Source organism: Podarcis gaigeae, assembly GCF_964106915.1.
Source record: "Podarcis gaigeae genome assembly, chromosome: 1".
Taxonomy (NCBI): Eukaryota; Metazoa; Chordata; class Lepidosauria; order Squamata; family Lacertidae; genus Podarcis; species Podarcis gaigeae.
This window is the reverse complement of record NC_139678.1, coordinates 56593010-56620137: the sequence shown is the minus strand read 5'-3', so window position 1 is coordinate 56620137 and position 27128 is coordinate 56593010. Positions and strand designations below refer to the sequence as shown.

The 27128-nt window shown below is 41.2% G+C and overlaps 1 protein-coding gene across 3 annotated transcripts in view; it reads left to right on the top strand.

Moving 5' to 3' along the window:
* Window positions 1-5829: 5829 nt before the first annotated feature.
* The window catches only part of LDLRAD3 (low density lipoprotein receptor class A domain containing 3), a 119774-nt gene continuing 98475 nt past the window's right edge, over window positions 5830-27128 (top strand). The window contains exon 1 of one of the 3 annotated variants that reach the window (XM_083752287.1): window positions 5830-6050. In XM_083752287.1, coding sequence (XP_083608413.1) covers window positions 6017-6050 — 34 coding nt within the window. In that variant the 5' untranslated portion in view covers window positions 5830-6016. The remainder of the gene's footprint in view (window positions 6051-27128) is intronic. The other 2 variants (XM_083752288.1, XR_014567400.1) reach the window with 2 other exon arrangements.

Sequence of the window (27128 nt, the reverse complement as noted above, 5' to 3'; positions counted from 1 at the left end):
ATTTGCACAATCCACCTGTAAGTTCTTTTAAGCAAGACTCCACCCTACTGAAGCTTTTGTCTTAATATTGTATTTCAGCAATCCTTGGGGTTCCCCAAAGCCTGATAATACTTCCCAGTTGTGCACAGATAGTGCTGCTTTGATTTCATAAGGACCCACACTTGCTATTAATAATGGTTTGCTATTAGTAATATCACATAGGACAATAATGGTCTAATAAGGCTGTAGTAGGGATTACTGAGACTGTGTATATGAGATTCTTTTAACAATAAAAATGGCTGCATGAATGCTAAGCAGGTGGCAGGACTAACCTCCTTGGTCCCATGATTGCCTCTCATATTCTTTGAATGCATGCTGTGTGGGTGTGTGGATGTGAACAGTCCCATTGTTCTGGCTCCACGTAGTTGAACATGCTCCATAGATATGTATGGTACCTCAGGTTAAGAACTTTGCTTCAGGATGAGAACAGAAATCGTGCTCCAGTGGTGCGGCATCAGCAAGAGGCCCCATTAGCTAAAGTGGTACCTCAGGTTAAGAACAGTTTCAGGTTAAGAACAGACCTCCGGAATGAATTAAGTTCTTAACCCGAGGTACCACTGTATTTTGAAGGGGGGGAAATGAACAAATTCCTATGCCCCACAAATAACCCAGAGATGCATTTTAAATAAAAGCACACATTCCAGTCATGTAAAAACATGCTGATTCCCGGACCATCCGCAGGCCGGATTGAGAAGGCAATTGGGCCGCATCTGGCCTCCGGGGCCTTAGGTTGCCTATCCCTGCTTAAGATATTTGAAGATGGCTATCCTATTTCATCTCAGTTTCCTTTTTTCTAGGCTAAGCATACCCAACTCCTTCAAGCGCTCCTTGTAAGGTTTAGTTTTCAGGCCCTTGATCATCATGGTTGCCCTCTGCACATGTTCCAGCTTGTCAACATCCTTCATTGTGCTCATATGCATGGGGTGAGGGCACATTGGAGTCTGTGTGATTACATGAGTGCATATATGTATTTTAGAACTGGAATGAAATCCATATATTTTATCTTAATTCTTTTTTTAAAAAAAATCTAGTTTAACCCAGGAATAAGTGTCCACAAACATTTAAGCTAGGATTCTCATGCGAGAAAACTCAGAAAGAGGATGTCACTAGTCCATTACAGCAGTGGGTATCTGCAAACACTTAAGCTTGAGTTCTACAAGGGGACTTAGCCTCAGAAAAGCCTCTCTGGTGAATCAGGGGACCCTCCTAAAGGGCATGGGATGAGCTAGAGTGGGCTGCTGGAGAAAGTGGGAGTTGCTTCAAACAAAATGGAGTCAGCCACATTCTGTGCACGAAGCAGAATTTTGTCAATTACCGGTATATCCCCTTCTCCCCTGAATCCCATCCCTGACTCATCAGAAGGGCTTTTTATGAGGAAAGAGGCTGGAAGAAGGAGGGAATGGGGAAGTGTCCTTGTGTGACCTTCCTTTCCCCCCCACAGTTGTTAGAATCAATTATTGATGTCTTTGAGCCTTAGAGATGCTCATTTCAACTCTTGTACATTATAGCATGTTTGACAAAGAGGAAAATGGCATATGGTTACCATGTTTTGAAATGGTATGCATTGTCTTTAAAATCTATCAGAAAATTGAATGGAAGGGGCCCTTCGGGTATCTTGTACTACAGCCCTACCTCTCTCAAAAACACACTCTCAGCCCATGGCAGATAAACTTCAAACCTGGCAAGAGATGCCCTCTTTGGTGCAAAAGTGCTAGCATTTGCACAACACAGCTATTGTGTTTTAATCACATCTAATAGTATTAAATGTAGCTTCATAATAAGCAACAGAGACACTTATAAATTCAGGGTTAGTATTACTTCATCGGATGATGGGAAAGGAGCTATGTTTTGAGACGGGAGGTTCAAGGGGAAATATATTTCATTATAGTAAAGGGAACCCAATGGGAATATGAAATACACAGGCATACAATTTAAAAACAATCCCGTAGCTAGGTTTTATTTTTCTTTTACTAAAGCTTATAGAGCATTCTGTATTTATGTTCTGTCTAAGCTTTAAAAATTAAGATAAGAATTAAGAGCAATTCCAAAAGTGTTGTTTTTGCTCTCTCTCAACGACAGGCTTATCAAGATGTTCAAACTACAGTGTTATTCTGCCTGAAGAGAAGATTTGAAACAAACTTATTGTCCCACAGAGCTCATAGTCCTAGTGGCTAGAATATCTTCTTTATTTTTGGCACTAATTCCTGCAGTGAATAGCCATTTTCAGCTCCAGAAATTAACTGCAAGCACTTGGAATTTAATGACTGATGGGCAAAGCTTCACTCAATCTATAACAACAACAAAAAATGCTAGGTATTAAAATAATAATGAAAAACATTCATCCCTCCAAATTATATGAAATCCTCATCAATAAATCTCTAGAACCCAGGCTTCTCAGTTGGCTATATTAAAAATGAATTACACGAACTCAGCTTGTACGCAGCAGTATTTTTCTGCAGATTAGTTGGTGACAGTTTTAAAAACCAGTTGGCAGCTTTAGGCTATTACATAAAGAATTGAGTTCTTGGCTGAAATAAAGTTACTCAGTAGTTTCATGCTCCTGTTAAATGTATTCTGAGGTCTTTTCTGGGAATAAAGCTGTGTACATATGGCAGCTTTGCAAAGGCTTGAGGGTGGTATGATAGAGCCACTGCGGGTCATGGTTAAAAGCCTCAAGGTGGGACAGAAAAACAGATACCTGGTAAACCTATTTAACTGTGACAGAAAAATAAACATCTGTAACGCGATCATAGTTATGGCTTATTTATTTATTCATGTGTATGTTTTTTCCCCTTTATCTGTGTTCAAATAAAGTTTCTCAAATACATTATCTGTACATACCCTAAGAGACTATCAATTCACTCCTATACTCAGAAGTCCAAATTAGTTTCTTCAATCCATATGTATGGGAAGCAGCCTATTTTACATATTTATTATTTATTTAGTTAAAACACTTTTATACCATTTTATAAAGCTGAAGGCAACCTACCTAAAGTTATCAGATTATCTCCCATCCATCCCCAGACCTGCTTAGCTTCAGCAAGGTTGTTGAACTTTTATCACATGTCTTTAGGCTATACCATGTTAAAATATATTTGGTTTGTGCATTATAGAGACCAGTGGAAAATTACATAAGTGAGTGAGTGTCCACCAGATATTAACAATTTCATTTGCAGTTCTACAGAAAGACAAGAGAAATGGTTTAACTATAAATATTAGTACAGTGGTACCTCTGGTTACGAACGTAATTCAGTCTGGAGGTCTGTTCTCAACCTGCAACTGTTCTTAACCTGAGGTACCACTTTAGCTAATGGGGCCTCCTGCTGCCGCGCAACTTCTGTTCTCATCCTGAGGTAAAGTTCCTGAGGCACTACTTCCGGGTTAGTGGAGTCTGTAACCCGAAGTGTTTGTAACCCGAGGTGTTTGTAACCTGGGGTACCACTGTACAGGTTTGATGTAAGACTGGTTTGAGACTGCTATTAAACAGGTTTGATGTGAGACTGCTGATTAGAATGTTATAAATGCAGGATTTGAACAAACTCTAATTGCCTCTTAATAATAAATGCTAGCTGGCATTTTGAATTTCTTGTATTCCAAAATTATCTGTATTTCCCCTGAATTACAAAAAAAGGAAAATTTTATGAAAGAAGCGTTGACATTGCTGGGCACACGTACCAGTCTTTCGGAGCCAAAGCCCTAGTCAGTGAGCCTTAAATCTTTAATTATTACTGATTAAAGAAAAAATATCTACGTGAAACCTAATGAAACTTGGGATGTATCAGATTTATCAGGATTTGGTTCACAAACATTTGGTCCATGTGCCCACACATAAGCTGTGAAAATGCACTGCACATATTTCCTTAACCATGAACCTTGGGGAATCTGACTACTTTAGACAGACTGTAAATTCACCAAGAGAATTCTGATTGATTAGTTATGATGAAAAACTCCATTACTGGCAGTCAACAAGAGATTCCAGGAAGATAAATGTGAGATCAACAGATGAAGAATGAGAGCAGATATGCTTTTTGACACAGAAGAAAACAAGAGAGATTGGCTGCACTGTGAAAAGGAACAGGAGTGTAGGTTTCATAGGCTCCCATCTCATTCCTGCTTTCAAATGTGCAAAGATACAAAAGCTGGAAAACAAGCATATGATGTGTTTACTCAGAAGTAAGTATGCTGGGGCCTACTAAATATGTGTGCATTATGGGATGGAAACCTCAGTAGCTTGGCTGTTTACATAATTGCAAACCGGATTATGTACTGCTCCAGGGCTTCCTTAAATTGTAATAATAACAAACCACAGAAAGTAGCAATTGACCAACCTACATTGGTGTACAGGAGTTCTATGGAGTTACAGTCACTCATGAATAGAAACTTGAAGTAACAAAATAAATAAGAAAAGAGTTCAGCACTGTGCTTGTATGCTTCTTCTCTCCCTGACTCCTTCTCAATAATTCAGCACTTTTTCCTGTCCTGACAAAATCAGGTCACCGGGTATCCTTATGAATGAATAATGCATATTTACACAACTAGCCCTGTGTCCGATATCCTGAACAGTCAGGAAACAACAAAAGTAATTCAGTCACAAGAAGGCATACTTTCCATCCTCTCCTGCAAGCATGTTTGTGTGTGTAAGGTATAGCAGGATCATTCTTTTGGCCCACTGTGCTAGAAGCCAGTCAACACCACAATAAAGATAGACTAAGCTTCAGAAATACCTTCCTGATGGTGCAAGCTGCTTGGAACTGACTTCCTTAGAAGGTGGTTGATTCTTCTTCCTTAAAGGTTTGTAAGCAGAGGTTGGATGGCCACGTATCAAGAGCAAAGTTGAAGGTTTGAACCACCTGCTGATGAAGAAAACCAGGGGTTGCCCATACCCCTTCCCCAGGATCTTGAGACACAATTCTCTTTTATTTTGCGGTTCATTTTGAATGCTCTCAGCTTTTTGGGGGGCATGCTACCCTCTTTTGCACTGGCCCATTTGGAACTTTGGGAATGTGGGGGGTGTCCCAGTCCCAAAATAGGTGCATCGGTGAGAAAAAGGGTACTTATATCACCCACCACTGCACTCACTCACAGGAAGAAGCTCTTTGCATCTTTTCTCTGCTCGGCACAAAATAGACGGTGAATGTCCATTCTTGGCATCTAATAACATGTGTGCATGTTTAAGGATGTGTGCAATATAGGAGAGGTCAGTCCAATGCAAATGGAAACTGAGAAGGAAGAGCAAGCAGCCTATTGTGCACTCTGGATTTTTCAGGGGCTATTTTGCAGGTTGCATAGGAAGTACTGCATAGAAGACGCCCAGACAAAATGACCTTTGAGATCCCTTTGGTGGCTAGGTAGGTGAACCAGAAGGCAACAGCATTTTGCCTTCCCTAGAGTTCATTTAGTCTCAGGGTTAGCCAGATTTTCACTTTAAGTTTCACTGACTTGAGTGGCAAGCTAAGCCTGAACACATTTACTTCCAAGCAAGCTAAGCCTCCACACGTTTTGCTCAGAGGACAAGCCCCTGAGTCCGGCGGGTGTTACTCCAAAGTAAGCCTGTCCACGGAGACGCGAGGAAGGGAAGCGGAGCGAGCTCGGGGCCCCTTCTCAAACTGGAGCCCTGCTCGGAGCCGGGCAGACGGCGCTCGGGAAACAGGGGCGCCGCGGGGCAGGGCAGGGCGCGGCGGCGGCCGCCTGGGCTCAGGGACGCCGCGAGGGCGGTGCAATGGCACCAAGTAGCCTCGCCACCCTGCGCTCCAGAGGCTGCGCGCGAACGGGAGAGCGAGAGAGCGAGCGCGTAGACGGCAGGCAGGCTGTCTGGTTGGGCGTGAGGGTCCGGCTGCTGGGGAAGGAGGGAGCCTCCCCCTGGCCCTCCTCCCGCTTCCCCCTCCCCGCCCGCACAGGCGCCTGGGCCTGGGCCGAGAGGCGGAGGCGCTCGGCAGAGCCTTAAAACTTTCCGGAGCGGCCGTGGCGCTTGGGGGCAATGTGGCTGCTGTGGCTGCTCCTGGGCTCGGCGGGTGAGTCGGCGCCGGGCGCGCACCCACAGGAAGCGGGGAATGGGGGGCGGGAAAGAGCTGGCTGGGGGAAGGGGAGGCGAGCGCGCCGGGGGGACGGACCTGCAGGAACCCCGGAGGGCAGCGGCGCCTCACGCCCCCCTCGCGTTACTCTGTCCCCCTCAGGCTGAGGGTGGCGGAGGAGGCGCGGGCTTTGCGAGGGTCCAGGACCCCTCGGTGTGGACTTGGAAAGGGGGGAGAACCGCCTCACACAATGCACAACACGCGCAGCAACTTGGGAGTGCGTTCGCGTCCACTCTTTCCAGGATTACCTGAATATTCTCGGACAACGCTGCTTGGTTGCGATAGCCCCAGATGGGGATAAGTACTACGATACCAGCTTTTTGGTTTTGTTTGGGGTGCGTGAGTGGTAGAGTTGCTTATTCCTCTCTTCCTCCCCCCAAACTCTTCACCTCAGCTAGAGAGGCAGGCTGGTGACTGGCAGCTCCAGCTCTCCGCTCTGTTCCTTTTAAGTACTGTAGTTTGTTGATAATTTCTGTAGTGTTTTACAAAGTGCCTTACCAAGCCTGTCTCTTCTCACAGTTCAGTTTGTATATTATTATTATTTTTTAAAAAACCTATCAGTCCTGTGTTAGGGAAGGGAGAGCTTCTTGAAGGAATATACAACAACATCGTAAAATATTCCACACCCCCACCCCCACCCAGAGCATTCATAGTACAGTGGTTCCTCTACTTACGGACGTGATCCGTTCTGGGGTGCCATCTGCACCCTGAAAAGTCTGTAAGTAGAGCGCCGCTTCTGCATGTGCGCATGATGCAATAGCGTGCTCCTGCTCATGCGCAAAGCGCACAGAATGCTTCTGCTTGCGCGCGTGTGACAAAACCCGGATGTATACACTTACAGGTTTGTTGTGTTCGCAACCCGAAAATCCTCAACCTGAACCTAACACAACTATGTTATGACTGTGTTCAGAAAGTTCCTTCCCCTGCCCCATTTGCTTCATTTGCTTAGAACAGCCACATAAGGGGTTAAATGTGACCTTAGTGACTTCTGGTGTTGGGGTTCTTCACATATAGGTGTGCAAAGTCATGGAGGTCCTGGGGTAAACCTTCATTGTATTTCATAAAAATACACATGGAACCACAGGGCCCTTCTGTCCCAAAGGAGCGTCAGGTTTTGGTTGGTGTTGGTGTTGACATTCTCCTTCTCCTCCTTGGAGTTTTGGCTGCAACCTTCCTTTCTGTAAAGATACACTACTGTGTCTTGAAAGGCCCAAGTAGTATCATCAGTCTGACTTTTGATGAGTTTTGTTTGGGGTACATCCATCCAGATCCTCTTCCCTTCTAAGGGAGTTTGGCAGGAGTTAGAAAGGTGATATGCAGCAGCATAACTCTAGAAAAAGAAGTATAGTTGAGGAGAGAGGAACCAGACATCTCTGTGATACCACATGTTTGGAAGGGTCCAGAAGTCTTCTGCTCCAGCCCCCTGCTGCAAGGCAGGAACTCTTCCTATCCTCTAATTCACCCAAGAAATCCACACCAAAGAGATGAGAATAAGTGCTAAACATAGGCCCTTGATACCTGAAAATATGAACTATGTATTAAGTCTTCAAAACCTGGATCAATGCATCTTTGCATCTCCACTTCTAGCACTTCTAACACAGACATTTTGCTACCATTTTCACTAAATCTAGTAAACAGAAATGGCATTTGAACCTGTGTTCAATTCAACCTGAAAGACATTTTGAATTGCTTCTTTGAAAGTATTTATGCTGTCAGAAAGTTCATTTTGTTTTGAGTTGGGCTCCACAAACTCTGCAACTACACATAAAATGTGCCCACAGTGGGAACTGGGAGAATTCTATCAAAACTAAGCAAAGTTGGTGGTGCTAGACATAAAACTCTCCTCTTTTTTTTGCCCTGACTGCACAACACATCATTCCATCTTGGATTTTCCATTCTCATCTGAGCTGAGTGATTTATCTGCTGTCTATTTGTATTTAATAATAACCATGTGTAAATAGTGATACTTTGCTGCAGTAGATGTTGGCAGAAGATGCTGTGGGTGTACAAAGGATTTTGCTGTAGCAACTTTGCGATTTTAAAAAGTGTTTGCAAAGCTCATATACAGTTCTTTATGAGCTTCCCCATATAATATTAGGAGTGCTTTATCTCCAGATGCATTGATGTCACATTAAGTTGCATTCTTTGCTTTCAGTGTCATACAGTAGTTTTACCATTGCAAGAAGCATCACCACCTGTTGCTGTACAAGCAAAAATGACACACATTTATTAACCCTTTTTACCATTTAAATATTTCATATTTGAAAATTGTTGTTCTTTGACTCGTGTAAGTACAGTGTTCTGCTGGATAAGTTCAGCAAACAGAAAAGTAGCACTGGGAGGACTGTGGCATTTGCTACACCATGTTTGTAGGAGTACTGAGAATTTCACAGCCGTCTTGTATTTTCCCAGGGGCATCACCTGGGCTTTATTCACTGGAAGCATTTGTACACATCAATAGAATTTGGCTTTGGTCAGTCTTGTGGTCTTCTAATCTCCAAGTTGTCTCACTCTTACAGCCTTGTGTTAACTTGAGCCTTGGGGTCAGTTTATATATTATGGCTGCTACTGTTGTCATATTGGAAATACATTTCTGTGCAGCAGCTTGCTATGCTGTTGGGTGATTTTTAAAATGTCATTTGAGAGCTCTCCCCCCCCCCCACAAAAAGTGTGGTGCTTGGGAGGGGGATAATACATTCTGTGTGGAGAGTTGTTGTGTACATAACTCTCATGACATGGTCAGGCCAATGGAAGTTATACAGTGGGTGGCCACAATGTGCAAAATGGCCTTTTAAAGAGTCAGGTCCTGCATAACTCTCCAGGGACCCTTTAACCCAGGGTTGCCTTACTTTTACACACTTGTTTATTGCGGCCTTGTACATAAGTCCACAGAACTTGCTAGTCTGCTGGCAGAGGAGTGTTGGAGAACTCTGACCCTTGTGCAGCAGACCACTGCCTTTTTGTCCTGGGAGCAAAGGAGGAATGGAGTGTTTTGCTCACCTGCATGTAGTTCCTTGCACTCACTTGGTATGCAATTCATCAGTTTCTAGGAATTGCAAGTGAAGATCAAGTGCTGTTGCACTTATGTTCTGCTTGCAGACTTCTGGTAGGTTGGCTGTTGTAAGAACGGGATTCTAGACTAGATGGACCCTTTGGTCTGACCGGTTGAGCTCTTCTTATATACCAAGTTAGTGCTTCAACACAGGACTTGTAGTGCTGAAGATATTCTGGAGAAGGCTAGTGTATTTCTGGTTTGCTGTTGTTATGAATAGAAAACCTGCAACATAATAACGAATGATATCCCTATCATTTCAGCAACAAGTGTTGATTGAAATGGTGGTTGTTATGTAACAACCTGTTATTAACAGATGTATGTGGACACTAGGAAGTGTTACTTATTATCTTTGAGATAGCAAGATTTTCAAAGTTTAGTTGCACACCTCTAGATTGTTAGGGTTTGGCATCCTTTCAGTATATAATCTAAACATCACACAGGAAAGCTCTGACAGGTAAGAGAACTGAGATCTCCCATGTTGGTAAAATTATTTTTCCAAAAGATTAGCAGGAATATATAATTGGCTAGATAATGATAATGATTTGCTTTGATGTTCATTAATGTAATGGATTAATACTTAATTGACCCTCACTGGAAAACAAAAACATTATTGGGTAATAAATCAGAATGTCAGGATAAAAAATAATAATGAAATGTAAAATACAAGTTGCCATATTGCTAATGAAGGACAGAACAATTTTTACAATAGTGGGCACTTGTTTGTCAAAATCTGAATACAGGCTGAGAGTTCTTTTTGCATCTTTGATGTAGGTATGAATTTATTGTGTGTATGATACCTGTAGGCATTGTGACAAAGTGTCTGTGTAAAATATTTTTAAGAACCTAAAATCTTGCTTTGTGTAGCTGTGCCTGTTGTTACATAGCTCCCTGATGGTTAAGTGGTGGAAAAGAGAGAGAAGGACCACCACCACCCCTTGATCAAATTTAGTTTTCCCCAATAACTGTCAGCAACAGAAGTTTCTTTGAGGGGGAAAAACACATAGTTGGGATCTTTAGGAACTTATATCAGACATTTGGTCCCATGGTTCTCTTTAACTCCTAAAAATGAAGCAAACAACCATGAAACGTATGCTGTTATAAACATTTGGATTTCACACACTACAGATAGCTTTCTTTGGCTGCATTGAGATGAATACCCACTGTGATCACAAGTTCCTTCCTCTTCAGTTCCCTCTGATAAACAGGACTTTATTCATTGCTTTCTTTCTTTTTGCCATTATGTCTGAACTATGGTTTGAACAACCCCTCCTAACCAATATTGCTAACTGTGGCTATTAAGTTCTGCAAAACAAAATCTCAAATACTAGTTTCCAAGTTCCAGATCTTATTCACTGCAGTATTCTGAAAAGTATAAAGTAATCAGGATTGTAAATGCAGAACGCAAAGATGAATGAGAGAAATTAACATTGGGGTGGGGGGTGGGGACAAGCCTTTCCAGTTTCCCTGCATACATATCAGTACAATCACTGTAAGAGAATAAAATATACAAATTTACCTTGGAGTTAAAATCTATTTAATATGGTTAACTTCCAAAACTAATTCTTGAATTATTATGATACATGTAGTTTAACTTGAAATGTAATATCAACTTCTGCTTTATTTTTCTAGCTCTACTTTATTACTAAAGGGTGATTTTGTTTTCAATACTAGTCTTCGTTTAACAAATGAAAACAGCTTTCTTTGTTTTTATACATTATGTAGTACAGTAGGAAGTTTTTGACCCAAACTGATTACAGACAAGCAAGGAAACACCCAATTAATTCTACCCACTCCCCAAATCTCCTTCAAGAAGAAGCCTGTGCTTGGTGAATGGGAACCATACCACTGAATGTTGAGAAGTGTACGTTCATTTGTGAAGGCCTTTTATTTGTGTTTGATCATTGCATAAGGTAGCTGCATATAGTTCTCAAATGGAGGATACATAAACATAAGAATAAAATATGATGTTTGAACTCATTTGTGTCATGTAATAAAATACTGAGTACTTTATTTGTATATCATAATAAATTCAGGAGATAAGTTAAAACAAGGGAATAAACACCTAATTCAAAATAGCTTCCAATTTCTCATCTACAGGTGAAACTTGAAAAATTAGAATATCGTGGAAAAGTTCATTTATTTCAGTAATTCAACTTAAAAGGTGAAACTGATATATGAGATAGACTCATGACATGCAAAGCGAGATATGTCAAGCCCTTATTTGTTATAATTGTGATGATAATGGTGTACAGCTGATGAAAACCCTAAATTAAGAATCTCAGAAAATTAGAATATCAAATGAAATAAGCAAAACAAGGATTGCAAATAGAGCAATACTGGACCTCTGAGAAGTAGAAGCATGAATATGTACTCAGTACTTGGTTTGGGCCCCTTTTGCATCAATTACTGCCTCAATGCAGAAGAGCTGAAGGCTGCTATTGAAGCATCCTGGTCTTCCATAACACCTCAGCAGTGCCACATTATTAATTTGGGGTTTTCATCAGCTGTACGCCATGATCATCACAATTATAACAAAGGCTTGACATATCTCGCTTTGCATGTCATGAGTCTATCTCATATATTAGTTTAACCTTTTAAGTTGAATTACTGAACTTTTCCATGATATTCTAATTTTTTTAGTTTCACCTGTAATCAGGCAAATCTTAGGACTATGGAAACATATTTAGGCCACAGCTTAGTAGTTTAAGTGTCTTTCCTAATGAAGAAACCAGGCATATATTATGATTAATAATATGTCATCAACATAGCGTATCCTTAGTAGGTTTATACCTTCCTGGTACTACAACTATTGTTGCTGAGTTTGTCAAAATACAGCCAGAGACTTAATTCAAAAACACATGCAAACAAATCACCAGTGTTGCAAAGCATTGCCTATTCAAGGGCTCTTCAAAAGACAAGTGGAGATTTGCCTGGAGAAAAAATGCAATGTTATTGCACTGTTAAAAGTTTGCAGGCATTCCACCTGGCTTCCAGCTGTTTTCCACATAGGAAATCTTATGTTGAAATTGTGCTGTTTTTTCTTGTTTCCCTTTACTAATGAAGCAAAACTAGCCAATGTTTGTGCTTCTCACTACATTCAGGGCAACAAGAGTTGTATCCTGCTCAGAAACAATGCAGGATTCTAAACTTGTTTGTCGCTAGACTAGATTATAACTTCACTGTGTTTTGGAACAGCGTTGTATCAACAATCTGTGGTGGAAGGGGAAGTAATGTGATATTGCTGCTGTTGCTTATGAATGAGCTAGTGAAAAATGAGTAGGACCTCTACTTCGTTTTCATAATGTAAGAACACAGGAGTAGTAGATGAATAAACGTGCTGCTAAGCAAGTTGGCAGTGACGGTTTCTTTGAATAACATGACAATGTAGGTGTGCACTATGTCAAATGTAAACCAGTATTTTTTGGAAACGTGCTTTGATTTATATGCACAGATAAGGAAAGATTAGTACTTTCCACTGTAGGTACTGCATTGTACACCTAAACAGCACTGGTGAAGTTTCTCTATACATCAACATTTGCAATAGGTATAAAAGATTTGGGAAGGTTGGACTTTTTCAAGTTACTAATATGTACTGGGCACCAAATGGATCCTTACGTAGGGCAGACAGCTGCATGTGTTGGACTCAGATAGCCAGTAGTCACGCTTTCCTGATTCTCATGGGAATTGCTGGTTACCTACATAGACTGGCTAAGAAGTTTTGATGCATAAGACAAAAACTCTAAATGGTGGTTAGAAATATAATTACAGGCACCTCCCACCCCCTTATGCACATTCTACTTGCGCATGGCCGCTTTTACACAGGCCGCCACGAAATAAATAAATAGATAAATCACTTTACATTATTTCAATTTTGCATGCAGGTGCCTGGAATGTAACCCCTGTGTAAGTCAGGGGGTATCTGTATAATATATTAAATAGCTTTCAGCTTGCTGCCATTATGATAGCATAGAATTTGATCCCAAATTTGGTCTACCTGCCTACCAGTAGAAACTGCTCTGACCTAACCTCTTAGGTGCCTGTTGCAGGAGAAGTTAGGTGCAGGAGAAGTTCAGTGACAAAGCTGTGTAAAGCAAGCTTTCTAATTCTGCCTATGCAAACATTTTAGTTCTGAGACTCTTCCCAGGCCAGCCTGCAGCTCTCAGATAGTGACTGAAGTGTAGCTGCTTACAAACACAGGGCTGCCATGCACTTTTATGTACACTGACATGTAGGATAGATAGTCACATATTTTGTAGGGTTATTATGTCTTTTGTAGTACTTAAGCATAGCAAAATCTGTGCCTAGGTAAAATGTAGAATGTATGTTTCAATGTTAAAAATGGCATTTTAACAGTTGCAGGAAAGGCTTTGCTTCATGCCAAGTGAAATGAATTTTGCAGGCCCCTGGTTTGTCATCGTTCAGGTCTCCTGTTTCAGTGGTATTCTCTTTTCAGTGAGTGAGTGGTTTGTTAATAGGCACTTAGAGCAGTGTGTTAAAAGTTAGATTTGACAGCAATTTCAGTTCAGGCAGAGAGACCATCAGCTTCTGTGTATCAAAAGTTTAGAGTTACTTAAAAAAGAAGAAAATTAAAAAGAGGATGTTTGTCTTGGCAAAAGGGTATGATGAAATATATTTCTACCGAAATATATTTTAATGTATTGAAACAGGAGACATGATTTTAAAATAGTTCACCAGTGCTGTACCTCCAGACCGCCTACTGACATTTAACTTAAATAGACCATGGGAAACTTTACAGGCTAGCATCATTTGTCATTAATAGCAGTTGGATGGGCTATCTCTTTTACTGCTGAGAAAAGTCTTGTGCTTTTCTCCTTCCTCTAGCTAACAAGCCCTTGACTGCGAAGTACTGTTTTTAATTGACTCTGAAGGGAACATGCTATATTGAGGGAGATTTTGAGGCATATGTTTCTGGTCAGTGAACAGCCAGCAAAGTAATGTCGTGGAGTTCTTCTGAGATTGTATCACTTCATATAACTACTGCGCATGACAGTTTTTCCAGTGCAGTTTTCCCATAAGAAAATTCCTGTTTATTTGTCAATTGGAAAGAAACATTTGTTACAGACAACTCTTTCATAACTCTACCTTTTGATGTCCGGGGCATTCAAAAAGCACAAACCTCTTCCTCCATTATTCTGGTGGTCTGAAAAGGTTCTGTCCCAGAAGAAATCTTCACAATGAGATTTGTTTCGAATGTATAGATTCTTAGTCTTTTTAAATCTGGAAAATTGAGCTTAGGGAGTGCATTACCTATTCATCAGTTTTGCATGATTTGCAGATGCTGAAGTCTTCAGGCAATTGCAAGCAATATGAATTGTAGGTGAAATCTAATATTGTATGAATGCTTCCCCCCAACCCTCAAAAGTAGCTTCTGTGGGCGCACAGAGGCTGTAGTGAGGAAGAGTAGAAGGGGAAGTCCTATTCTGTGGGTAGAAGTTTGTTCTGCAAGCAGGTGGACACAATTGGATATTGCCCTTTGCAAGTACTTATGAAAAGCAATTCTTTGGCTACTAAACCTAGAGTGTTAGCTTCCATATATGCTGTCATTTCTGGAGGTTTTGCTGAAATCAGTGGTAGTCAAGAAAAAGTGATTAGCATTTCAAATGTTCTTCCCTTGGCACAGGTGGAAATGATCATAACTGGCCTTTTAAAAAAGAGCTTTTGCTACCATAGACTTATAGTTGGCACATCTAGTCATTCTTTCTTGTTAATTTGCTTCTTTATGAATACACTTTATTTGAGCTTTTTTTATTAGCGAAAGGCATCTATACAAATTATGGTGAAACACATAATCTAATCAGAATGAGTTTTTAGAAGATTCCTAATAGGACTTTTGAATACTTGCCAAGAGAGTTTTTAGGCTTTATAGTAAATTTCTTAAATGGACCCGCTGGCCTGTTGGTTGTTTGAGAGCCCTCAGGTTAATATCAGGGCACTTGCTTTCCAATTTCTGAAAATCATCAGTGTAGAGATGTCTGGTTCAGTGGATATTATTATGTAATTAGCAGAGTCAAACTATATGTGAAAACTGAAGCAGCAGCTTTGATCACTCTGACAGTATGGTGAGTGCAAACTGAGGTTGAGCGGAGGTGTTGCTTGCCCATATAATTTATTAATTGTTTCCTTGGCTGCCGTCCTTCGTGTATTCTCTGGAGGAATGTTGCTTTTAGTCAGCACACTGATTTGTATAACTTCTAAACCAACTTAATTTTATTGTGTGTAGCACTTAAGCTGCATCTCTTAGTTGCTTTTTGAGGCAGGGAAAATTAGGGATTTATTTATTTCAGGATTTGTATGGTGCTTTTCAGGGCAAATTCTCCCAACAGTGTTGAGCAGTATACATAACACACGTATACGTGGCCTTACCTATTTAAACATGATATTCCATGCCATGGTGCTTATCAAGGCTGACTGCATGATTTAGGGGCCCTGGGGCACATGTAATAGCAACAGGTGAGTTGGCATCCAATGCCATCTAAAACCATCAGTACCTCTAACACGCAATACCTGAAGTCAAGCCTGCCAATTCTTTACCATTTGAGTGAACAACTGCTCTGGTTCTTACTTGACTTACTTTATACTGGCCATTTGGAACTTTTCACTTCTGCCCAGATCATTTTGAGTCAGGACCGTTCCCAGGGCCAGGGTACGTAGCAGCAGCAACAGGACTGTAGGGTTGATACACATTAAAGGTAAAGGTAAAGGGACCCCTGACAGTTAAGTCTAGCCGTGAACAACTCTGGGGTTGCGGTGCTCATCTCGCTTTACAGGCCGAGGGAGCTGGAGTTTGTCCACTCCGCAGACAGTTTTTCTGGGTCATGTGGCCAGCATGACTAAGCCGCTTCTGGCAAAACCAGAGCAGCGCATGGAAACGCCATTTACCTTCCCACTGGAGCAGTACCTATTAATCTACTTGCGCTTTTTGGGTTGCTTTTGAACTGCTAGGTTGGCAGGAGCTGGGACTGAGCAACCGGAGCTCACCCCGTCCACCACCGACCTTTTGATTGGCAAGCCCAAGGCTCAGTGGTTTAGACCACAGCGCGTGTCCCTTGATACACATTGAGATTATTTTACTGTTGTTATTTAATTAACGCTATTACCCACCCTTCGCCAAGGTGGTCCCAGGGCAGTTGAAGCAATTTAAAACTCAGAGTTTAAAACAGCTAAAACAAATTACAGCCTCAGGAATAGGGTTGGTCATGAACCCACCCCCTCCTCTGCTGTAACTGTATCAGTTTTAAAGAATAAAATATAGGAGCATAAATGAATATAGAATACAGTAGGGGTGGGAGTGACACATGTTTTTATGGATTCTTTTGTTGATTTCATTCTCATATGTTTTATACTGCCTTGATATGTTTTTATGGAAGTGTGAATTTTAAATGCATAAATAAAAAAATACTTCCCACCCACATTGCATTTTGTATTAGCATAGCCAGAATGTGGTAATTTTTGTCTACCACAATTTTCTTATGACTGCAGAAAGAGCCCTTTAATGCCAGATTTGCACAGTTACATATGTCATAACTGCAACTTGATTTGTGAAATTGTTATAATGGAAACAGTCTTGTCCTGCAGGCACAATGCCTGATAAATTTTGTCTCTGCTGCCAAGTGAAGTGTAAGGCTTATCATTGGATTACTTCCACTTTTAATAGGCCATATGACTTAGAATTATAGAGTTCTCAAGTTGGAAGTGACCACGTGGCTCATCCGGTACAATCTCCTGCAATGTAGGAATATTTTGCCCAGGGTGGGGCTCGAACCCATGACCCTGGGATTAAGAGTCTCATGCTCTACCAAGTGAGCAAGGCTAATAATAATAATAATAAGAGTATTATTATTGCCACTCTGGGCAGCTTCCAGCAAAATACAAAAACATAATAAAACCTCAAACATTAAAAACTTCCCAATACAGGGCAGCCTTCAGATGTCTTCTAAAAGTTGTGTAGTTATTTATCTCCTTGCCATCTGATGAGAGGGTGTTCCACAGGGAGGGTGCCGCTGCCAAGAATGCCCTCTGCCTGGTTCCCTGTAACTTCACTTCTTGCAGTGAGGGAGCTGTCAGAAGACCCTTGGAGGTGGACCTTGGTGTCTGGGCTGAATGATGGGGGTGGAGACTCTACTTCAGGTATACTGGGCTGAGGCTGTCTAGGGCTTTAAATGTCAGTACAGTGTTACCTCGGGTTACAGACACTTCAGGTTACATACGCTTCAGGTTACAGACTCCGCTAACCCAGAAATAGTACCTCGGGTTAAAAACTTTGCTTCAGGATAAGAACAAAAATCGTGCTCCAGCGGCACGGCAGCAGCAGGAGGCCCCATTAGCTAAAGTGGTGCTTCAGGTTAAGAACGAACCTCCAGAACAAATTAAGTACTTAACCTGGGGTACCACTGTACCAACACTTTGAACTGTGCTCGGAAACATACCGGGAGCCAAAGAAGATTCTTTAGCACTGGTGTTATATGGTCCCGGTCGCCATTCCCAGTCACCAGTCTAGCTGCCGCATTCTGGATTGTTGTCACTCTTTTGGTGAACAAGTGGTACCAGGGATTACTCCTAAAACAGCTAAGGGGGAACCAGCTAGGAAACTGAGGTTAAAAGCATGGCTTTGTACATTGAAAGCAGATGACAACTTTCTGAAATCCAGTCAAGGTTCTTCAGACAGCTTGAAAAAAGTGCCACAAACTGTGATTATTTCTAAATCTCTGACCGTGTACACCCATTTTCTTCAATGAAAAAGTGCACTGAATGTACCAGACTTTCCCTTTTTAAAAGAAAATAAGGACATTATCTGGTCCAGAGCTCTGGGTTGACAGATCATTCTTAAGAGAGTGATCAAATTAAAACAGTAACCTACAGCATCTTTGCAAATTCAGATTTTGGAAGCAGTCACACCCACTTAACAATAATGTGATGGGTGACTCAAGAGCATTAGGTGTGCAACCAGAAGCTATTGTGACTTCCAGAATATGATTGCTTGGAGAAGTAAGCAAAGTGAACTCATTCCAGACCTGGGCGTTTACCTGTAAAACATATGTTTCCCAGGATTAAGGCAAGAATATGTGACTGACTTGTGCTTGCAAAACTCCATAGATCTAATTGAATGCACAAAGAAAACTTGGGGGCAAAAGAATTAAAATGCTTCCAATGTTACATTAGTCTGGCCCAAACTATCTTCTTTAGTGTAGTTGCTGCAAAATGATTGACAAAATAGATTTTGGCAAGGAAATTGGTGCTGGCTTCTCTCTTGGCACATACTGGGTCTCTACCTCTAGTAGGGTAATGTATGGGTGGAGTACTGTGAAATGACATGCAGCAATATCCTACAGTCAAAGAAATTAGAGATGGAACATGTCTGGTTTATCTTGTTAATTTCCTTCCACAAAGAAAAATTCTTTGTGCATTGTGCAATGCAGATTATTAGGGCTGGCAGCTTTCAATGTCTACCATAGTATCTTTTAATCTCTCTTTATTTAAATGAAGGTGCAGCTTTGTTTGTGGAAAGTAAAATAAAAAATAAAAAATGGTGACTTAACATGAATAGCTCCCAGCCACTACTGAAAGCACATGTTATATATTTTCATTGTTTGCTGTGCATTTGAACCTGGAGTCTAGCCCCAGCTCTCACCCTAACCTTTAGGGGAAAGGAGTGGGTGGGATGTTTGTAGCAGACATTTCTTAAGCTGAAATGACCTAAACTAAATATATTAATAAATCCATTTGAAATAAAACGTGCGCTTGAAAACAGTTACATTTTATTTTCAAACATCCCTTATAGCCTAATAAATGGGTTTATACAGTGGACTCTGGTTTGTATGGTCACTAAGTGCTTATATTCATGGACAGGAAGGAGCCTGATCAAATCCTCAGGCTTGCATGCTGCCCTCGCCCCAAAGTGTTTTGAAACAAACTTGGATTAGTTTAACAAGCCAGTTTTATAAGCCATGGCTTGAAGCTGACTTGCTTAAAAATTTAGTAGCTTGTTTTAAACCACAGTCCTTTACTCCTACCTGGCAACTAGGATTCTGTGAAGGTAAAAGAAAACACTAGTGTAGTCCTTCTCCCAGCCACAAGGGAGGAGAGAAAGGCTTTGCTTAGGTTCCATTTATCCTGTGCACTAAGTTCTAAACTGTGGTTTAGTATTATCCGTGAAACAACATATTTCCATCAGTTTTACCGGAGTATTAACATTGTCCATTTGTGTCTCTTATCCATTAGCACTATGTCCCTTTTCGCATATAAGGAGCTCAGTTGGCATCTTGTTTTTAAGAATGAAATGGAGAAAGAGAAAAGCCCAGTAACCAAAGGATGCCATTGCTGTGTTGCATGTTAAAAGCTGTGTCTCTTGGAATGACATGCCCAAGTATTGGACATAGGCTACCCCAGAATCATTCCCCCCTGCTGACTGTTTCTTCTGGAGAACTTTGAAGCTTGTGTTTGGGAGAAGGATATATCAGGAAGGAAGGGGAAATTACCATTAGCTACTGTTTTTAAGCCCCTTCTGAATGTGAAGGCATTCTTCTTCAAAGGATTTGCTCCTTTAAATGCTTGTTCATGTACTTGGTCACACCAGCACAACTTCATTATCAACAAAGAAGTCATACCAACTTGAAAGTGGTGTAACTAACAGGGATTCTGGTCTGAAAAAGACCTCAAATAATTGCTTGCTTAATTTCTATTCCACTCATCGGAATGGCAGAGCTTTCATGTTGCTCTCTGTTTTCACTCTTTTGTTGTGCAATGTTTATTTAGATAGGGTGTTGCTTGATTTTTATCTCCCCAGTGCAGAACTATTTACACCAAGTTTATAAAAAGTGCTTGAACATGATTCATAGCTGTTAGCAAAGGGTTTTTGCTGGCAGGGTGTCGCTCATAAAGATGTGTCTTCAAGGTTGGCAGTGTAACCTGGGTCCTGTTGTGAGTCTGAAACCTCTTCATTTGCTTAGTCTGGACTTACTTATTTGTTCAGCTTTAACACTGCTCTGTTACACAGTGTTTTCATGAGCAGTTCCCGAAAGATTTTTAAAAACAACAATACAGTCAACAACGTGAAATTTACAATAACAATCAACAAATAAATATGACAGGGATTAAAACAACTCTCCAGTTGAAAAGCCAATTCTCTCATTGAAAAGCCAACTCAGTTAACAGTTTAAAAGTTAAAGTGATGGTGAATTTCATAAATGTTGCATTGCTATGGAGAAGGCTCTTAAAAGTCACATGCTGTATTTTAGTCAACAAGCCAATTTATGATAGAGTATCTTGGGACAAATCTGGGAGGAAAGGGGGTATTACTTCAGATAATCGTGACCTGGGTTTTGTAGAACTTTTAAGGACCAAAACCAGGATTTTGAATCGATCCTACAAACAGGCGGGTAGATTATTTAAGGCTTGTGTTAATGTAAGCTCTGTGAATGACTAGTTAAAATCCTGGCACTCAGTTCTGGACCAGTTGTAGTTTCCAGATCGTCTTGAAAATCAGCCCCATGTATAGTCAATGACAGTTAATCCAATGTTGAGGTTGCCAAGGAATGGATTAAGGAGACCTGATCCTGATGAAGGAGAAGACAGCTATAAGACTGTCAAAGCTGGAAGAGGGTGTGCTTGCCTATACAGCTGCCAGCTAGGAATATAGAAGCATGGCTGTGTAAAGGAGAACACTCAAGGTTGTAAATCACCTTCAGGAAACCAGATTGAAATGGATGCAGAAGTGGGTATGAAACCAGATTGACATGAAGCCTGAAACCAGATTGAAACTGATAAGTATTCAAAAGAATCCACCACCTCTAAGTTGCTTGCTCCAAGGGTATATAAAGACTTGTCAGCAACCCTGTGGATCTAAACAGTCTAGGAAAGAGTGCTTTAGGAATGGCCATGTTACAGCTTCCTTAAGAGGTGCAGGAAGTCCTCACCTCATTGTGCTGGTAATAACACTAATGGCCTTGGCCCACCTTGTTGATAAGGAAGAACATATATTCTGAGCACAGGTGGCTAGTTGAACCATTCCAAGAAGACTATCTGTATCCTTAAGTTTACAGTACAGTATCTCCAAGCCAACCAAACAAAAGCAATGAGATAGAACCAGGGATGGCTCCTGTACAGAGGCATCACCTGAGATCTAGCTAACAGTTGAGAGTCCTGTGGACAACAGGGAGTTCAGCCTGGATCAAATGTGAAGGATTGTATCAGTAAGGTATTTGGCAAGTATCTCATTGGAATACAAATCATCAGCCTAATCATAAGAGAGTCCAGGATTAAGCAATGTATGGATGGCTTGGGACTCCAGTACCAATAAGGTACTCTTTACACACGTAAATACGCATGCTGCTATATAATCTTTGGAGGCCTTCAACTCCCGTCTCATAACTTTTAAGGAAAAGGTTTTTTCAGCAGTGCGTTGTTTGTGTAATGTTCTACTATTCTTGAGCTACCTTCAGGAACAAGCAAAGACTTTAAAAAAAAAGTTATCACAGGCCATTTAGCATCTTTAAATATATTTAGCACCCTAAAAGAAACATCTTTATGCAGTTCTGCATAGTCAGATTATCAAGGATTGTTTTTCATTATGTCCAGCAACTGGCTAAAATGTGCAGCTAGTATGCTGTGTAAGCCTCTTTATTGCTACTAATGTTTTAAACTGAAAATTTTATTATTTTTAATATATCTTGCTCTTCTATATGTATCTAGAGTGGTGATTTGAACTCTTCTCATTATTCTCTGGGTTTCTCTGTAATAGGCTGCATAAAGAAACCATTTTGTTTATTCACAGCCATGCAGAATCCAGATCCCATAATAGTTGGTGATAATGGGACATTGGTGTGTTCCTCAACTGTAAGGCTCCTCTATGCTTCTTTAAAGGAGGTACTATTCAGCTGAATATTCTAGCAATAACATTCTTCAATATTAAAGAGCCTTTGGGATGCTTTTCTGCCTAAGAACAATGCATAGTGTTTTATTCTGGTGTTGCTTTTCTGTCATCTATATGCTGCACCTACATTTTATGAGGTGTTAATCAGGAAGATGGCAACACGAATGGTTAATGCAGTGAGACGTTCTTTTGCTGCATGTTTAACTTCCTGAGTCAGGAATACCTATGTAGATTATTCAAGTGATGAGCATATAACTCTGCCTCCACTGTATGTTATAGAGTATATTGCATTTGAACAGAGGGAAATTAATTGCTTATAAGAGGTTAGGAAGATGGTGGGAAAACCTATAACCATTTATCAAGTTCAGTAGCGTTAGTGAGCTTTATAAATCTAAGTTACACAAATTATATTTATTCTTTAAGCTTCACACATTCATCATGTTCCTTTTTAAAAACAAGTCTCTCATCCATACAAATGCTCTGTAGTTTCAAGCAGTGTTATTCACTGTAGGGCCCTCCTGGTATTTGCTTCTGCTTTATTTAAATGGAAGCCTATGCTGCCAACATAATGGACAACAGCAACGTTCAGTCCTTAGGAAAAATACTCTAGTTACATGACCATTAATAGCTAAATGATTAATGCAGTGTGTCTTGCAGAGGAAGCTTCTTGACTGCTGGGTATCCTCTTACATTTGGCACGTTAATAGCTGGGAGCAGAGGAACTAGGTGAGAAGCCTTCTAATATGAGCAGGTCTCTGATTCTGAGCTGAGCACAAAGATTGCTATTTCTGTATAGACATATTTCTATAAAATTATGCTTTCTGATGACGGAACTTGTATTTTGGAACAAGTGGGATAGATGTGGATACAGAAATGGAACATTATGTTGCTCAGTATCTGTCATTGATTCTGTGCAGAAGTTAATGAAACTTGGATTAGGTAAGAGACACTTACTTTGGAAAATGGGAACGGCTGCCATTTCAGATAATGTGACATTGTGATGAGGACCAACAACTTCTTCCTTGTGAATCCTAAACAATGCTGCATATTTCCCCTTGCTTTAACAATTAGTGAAACCATCCTGTTTAGCTGATGTGACAGTGTGTCACAGAGCATTAGCATTTACAGAGATGAGATCCTCAGCCTTTGGGAAGTTACCCTAAAGGCATAGGAAAGAGAAAAATAATCTGCCTTGATAGATGGTTTTCATTCAGACATAAAGGCCCAGTTTGGACATAATGAATAAGCAATGGTTTTTCATTTTGTTCACGAGCCTCAGGCTTGTGCATTCTCCTTAGATGTGGTGACAAAGGGTGGGATTCCCCTATTGAGCCCTGTTAGCAGAAGCCCAGTGCAAAGACTTCGCACTTGTGCAATGGGGCTCTCCCTCCCTTGCAGCTGTGTTTCCCAGGATTGGTGCGCAGACGGGGGAATCTCCGGAACAGCATGCTGGGGAAGAGAGGCAGGATTGTTCTGTCTGGCAATTTGAAATGCTTGCCCCAGCGGACAATTGCCATAGCGTGTCAGTGAATTCCCTCCAATGCATTTGAAAGCAGTTGTTTCCTATTTTATTTAACCACAGTTTCATGTTAGGTCTAAACCCTAAACTGTAATTGATCTTTAGTGTGCTTTACAGAAACATGCCAGCTTCATATATAACTGGTTGAAGTTTGCTTGTTTCTGTAACTGAGGGGTGCTTTAACCCTTTTCTGGCTGAGGGCCACATTGACCTATGGTTAACCCTTCAGAGGTTCCACGTCAATGTGAGTGTGGGCAGTTTCTCTTTTTTAAAAAGATCAAGGTGAGGGGAGAGCTTTAGTGTCACAAAAACCTTTTGGCATCTGCAGGAGTGGTTAGTAAAGTTAAAAAAAACCTTTAAAAAAACTTTTAAAAATGGCAACGAGGTTGCCATAAAAAACCTTTCAGTAAGGTACCTATTGTTCATTCAGCTATAGATATAGCTATTTTAAAACTGAAAAATAATCAAGGATTACTGAAATGTATGTGCTTTGATGCCTCAAAGTATATGTTAAGGATAGGCTATATGTTAAGGTGTTTAACAATAAGGAGTAGAGTGTTTTGAAAACTGAAATATGGTACCATTATATTTTTATTTTAAACACCAAATTAAACATGTATTAACAATTTCTGCTAATTAACAATGTGTTACCCATGTGAATTGCATATTAGTTCATGCTTAACAAAATAATAAATAAAAAGTGTTGTCGACCCCCCTCCCCAGTGGCAACTAGACATTCTGTTTTGGAGCCCACAACCCAGGTCCTAGAAGCCATTTGGCTCCAAGTTTTTCTATTCCAGTCTCTAACACTGGGGGGGCGGGGGGGTGATCCACTGGCGGAGGAAGGGGGTGTGGTGGGTGCGGTCCGCCTCAGATATCCCTGGGGGGGTTTGACATCACTGCCCCACCCCCCTGGGACACTAGCCCCACCCCGGTGCACAGTATGTGTGCCGCTCTGGGTGCCAGAGCAGCTAGCTCCCCCTCTGGGAGGAGCTGCCCCTCTGGCTACGCCCATGTCCTGTACCAGATCTACACTTACACAGTCTTGGAGTATTGCATGCTGTAAATATGCCATGGAGAGCTTTTCCTGAGTCTTTGTAAAGAAGCTGCAATTCATCATTGGTCTGCTTTGCAGCTTCAATCTTTCCCTTCTGCACTTCATTCCATTATTTCCTGCCTGTTCATTGCATTGCAAGATACAGCTATCAGTTAAAATGATGTAATTTGAAGCTTGCTTTGTTTATTGCAAGCCATTATATTACTTTCCTACCAATCGCAAGGTTGTCTTAATATATTATATACTTTACTTGCATTTTGTTGTGGCTATTTTTGTCGGCTGGAATTTGTCACTTGTGCCACACAATAAGATTAGCCCTTACTCTTCCCTTCCTTGGCCATTGGAAAATACAGCACATGACAGTGCACATTTATTTCCTATCTGCATTTGCTGAATATACGTCCTGTTGTAATAGAGATATATATTTGCTTTCAGCAAGGGTTTCTGTTGTGATGAATAAGTAGAGTAGATAAGGTGAAATTAAACTCCCGTGAGAAGAATGGGGCTGACTTCAATATAATGCCTGCTGTGCATCTTCATAACAGTTTGTATCCCATTGACAAAATGCAATGCCATTCATTTGTGTTATTGATTTGCTTACAGAAAGCAGCTGAAATGTAATACATGCAGGAAATAACTGGAGTCGCATTATATTTTGCACATATTCTTAAAATTTATTGCTGAATAGAGCATATTAAGAAGCTGAGACGGTGTCCTGTTTTTCAGAGGGTTACTATGAAAGCTATTATTTCCAGGTATCTGGTAATGATTTCAAGTATTATGCTATTTAAGAGTAAATAAAATAACTATTCTTATTCATTTTAAACTGCTTTCGTTTCACTTAAAAGTTGAATATATTGACAGACCAGTAGCCACAATTGGGAGAGCTTAGTTAGACACTAATTAGTTTCTGCACACTCAATAGGACTTTGTGATGTACTTGGGCATGAGGGATACATGCAGAGTTCATTACATAGTTCTCAGAATATGCCAAATGTCTTCATGCCTGTCTCAAGAATTAGAGACAAAATTGCCTCCTTCTGAAGATGTGTCTGTCACGAATCTCTCATTGCCCTAGAGCGGAGATGCATCTTCCCCCTCCCTTCTTAAAATAGTTCATGAATCTGAGAGTAATGGATATTCTCTTGTTCAGAAGGACTGCCTTCAGTTGAGGCACCTTTTCTAGACTTCTAATTTATTCATACCAGGCTGCAGCATTCCTTTCTTACTATATAATAAAACTGTATGGCTGTTGTCATGTTGCAGTTTGTCTTGCTGCTGATAGACTATGTGAACTGCAGTGTGATGACAGAACAGCTGGCAGGTGAATGAGCTGGCAGCCCAGGCAAGCAGCAGAGGAATGGTCAAGACAGGCAAGGACAGCTCCCCAGCACCTGTCCTGCTCTGCTGCCACTGTGCACCTCACACTGACACTGCCATATTGGCCTCTGCGGCACAGGAGGCCAAGGTGTAATGGGAATTGGGGTTGCTTGTGTGTAAGCCACAAACTGCTCCAAGCTGGTTGTATGGCTAAACCTTTCCCTGGCTTGACAGCCCTTACAACTCAGCTGTCTCAGTCACTGGCAGAATCAGTCAGTGGGCATTTCCTGAACTTCTTCCAACATAAAAATTCTTTGACTCCAAGTCTCCGCCTAGCTTCTCTGCGCGGAAGCTTTCTGCGCAGAGTAGGCGTGCCAAGCGGAAGTCCTGTGCTCTCCCCGCTGATCTCACTGGAAGAGTCTCGGAGCCTTCCCTCCGAAGTACTCTCAGCCTCCCCTTTCTTCCTGGTGTCACCTTGATTTCCTTCCCCAGCGGAAGCTCTCCCTCTCTCCTTGCTAGTTCCCTCTCCGGCATCATTGGGGAGCCTTACCTCTTCTCTTGGCTCCGATGGCAGTTCCCTGACACAAGGAGTAGGGAAGTAGCAGTTGGACAGTTGCTGAGGAGCTGCTTTGCCCTGCCTGTTCCTCTGTGGCTTGCCTGGGCCAGAGTTTGGCCGAGCTGTAAGAGGAGGGGAATGCAATTCAGGAGAGTAAGTGGCTGTGTTTGGTGAGGGAGCAAGGAGGAGTTAAACAAAGGTGGACAGAGGCTGCTAGGTGCTGGGCAGACCTTCCAAGACTTCCTGTGCTCCCACTATTGCTGCCTGCTGGCAAGTGGGGAGCGGAACCACTTCTTCATCCCCCTCTCCTGCTTTTGCTTACTATGGGACACTGGAAAAATAAGTCTGCATTCTCTGCCTCCCCCCAAGCAGCAGCAGTGGTGTGGAGCCGAAGGAGAGAAAGAAACTTTGGCAAAACAAAGGTGAGGACCACAGGTGGAGTGTGTGGGCAGTGTTGGCGATCAGTGTGATCAATGTGCTTTATTTTATAGAAAAATAGTTTATAAAATATATCAACAAAAAGAGAAAGTGGATTTTACAAATGGAAAAAACAGAACCAAGACATTTTTATAGTTCCTTAACTGTATTCACTCTCATTCAAATCCCCACATGCAAACAGTTG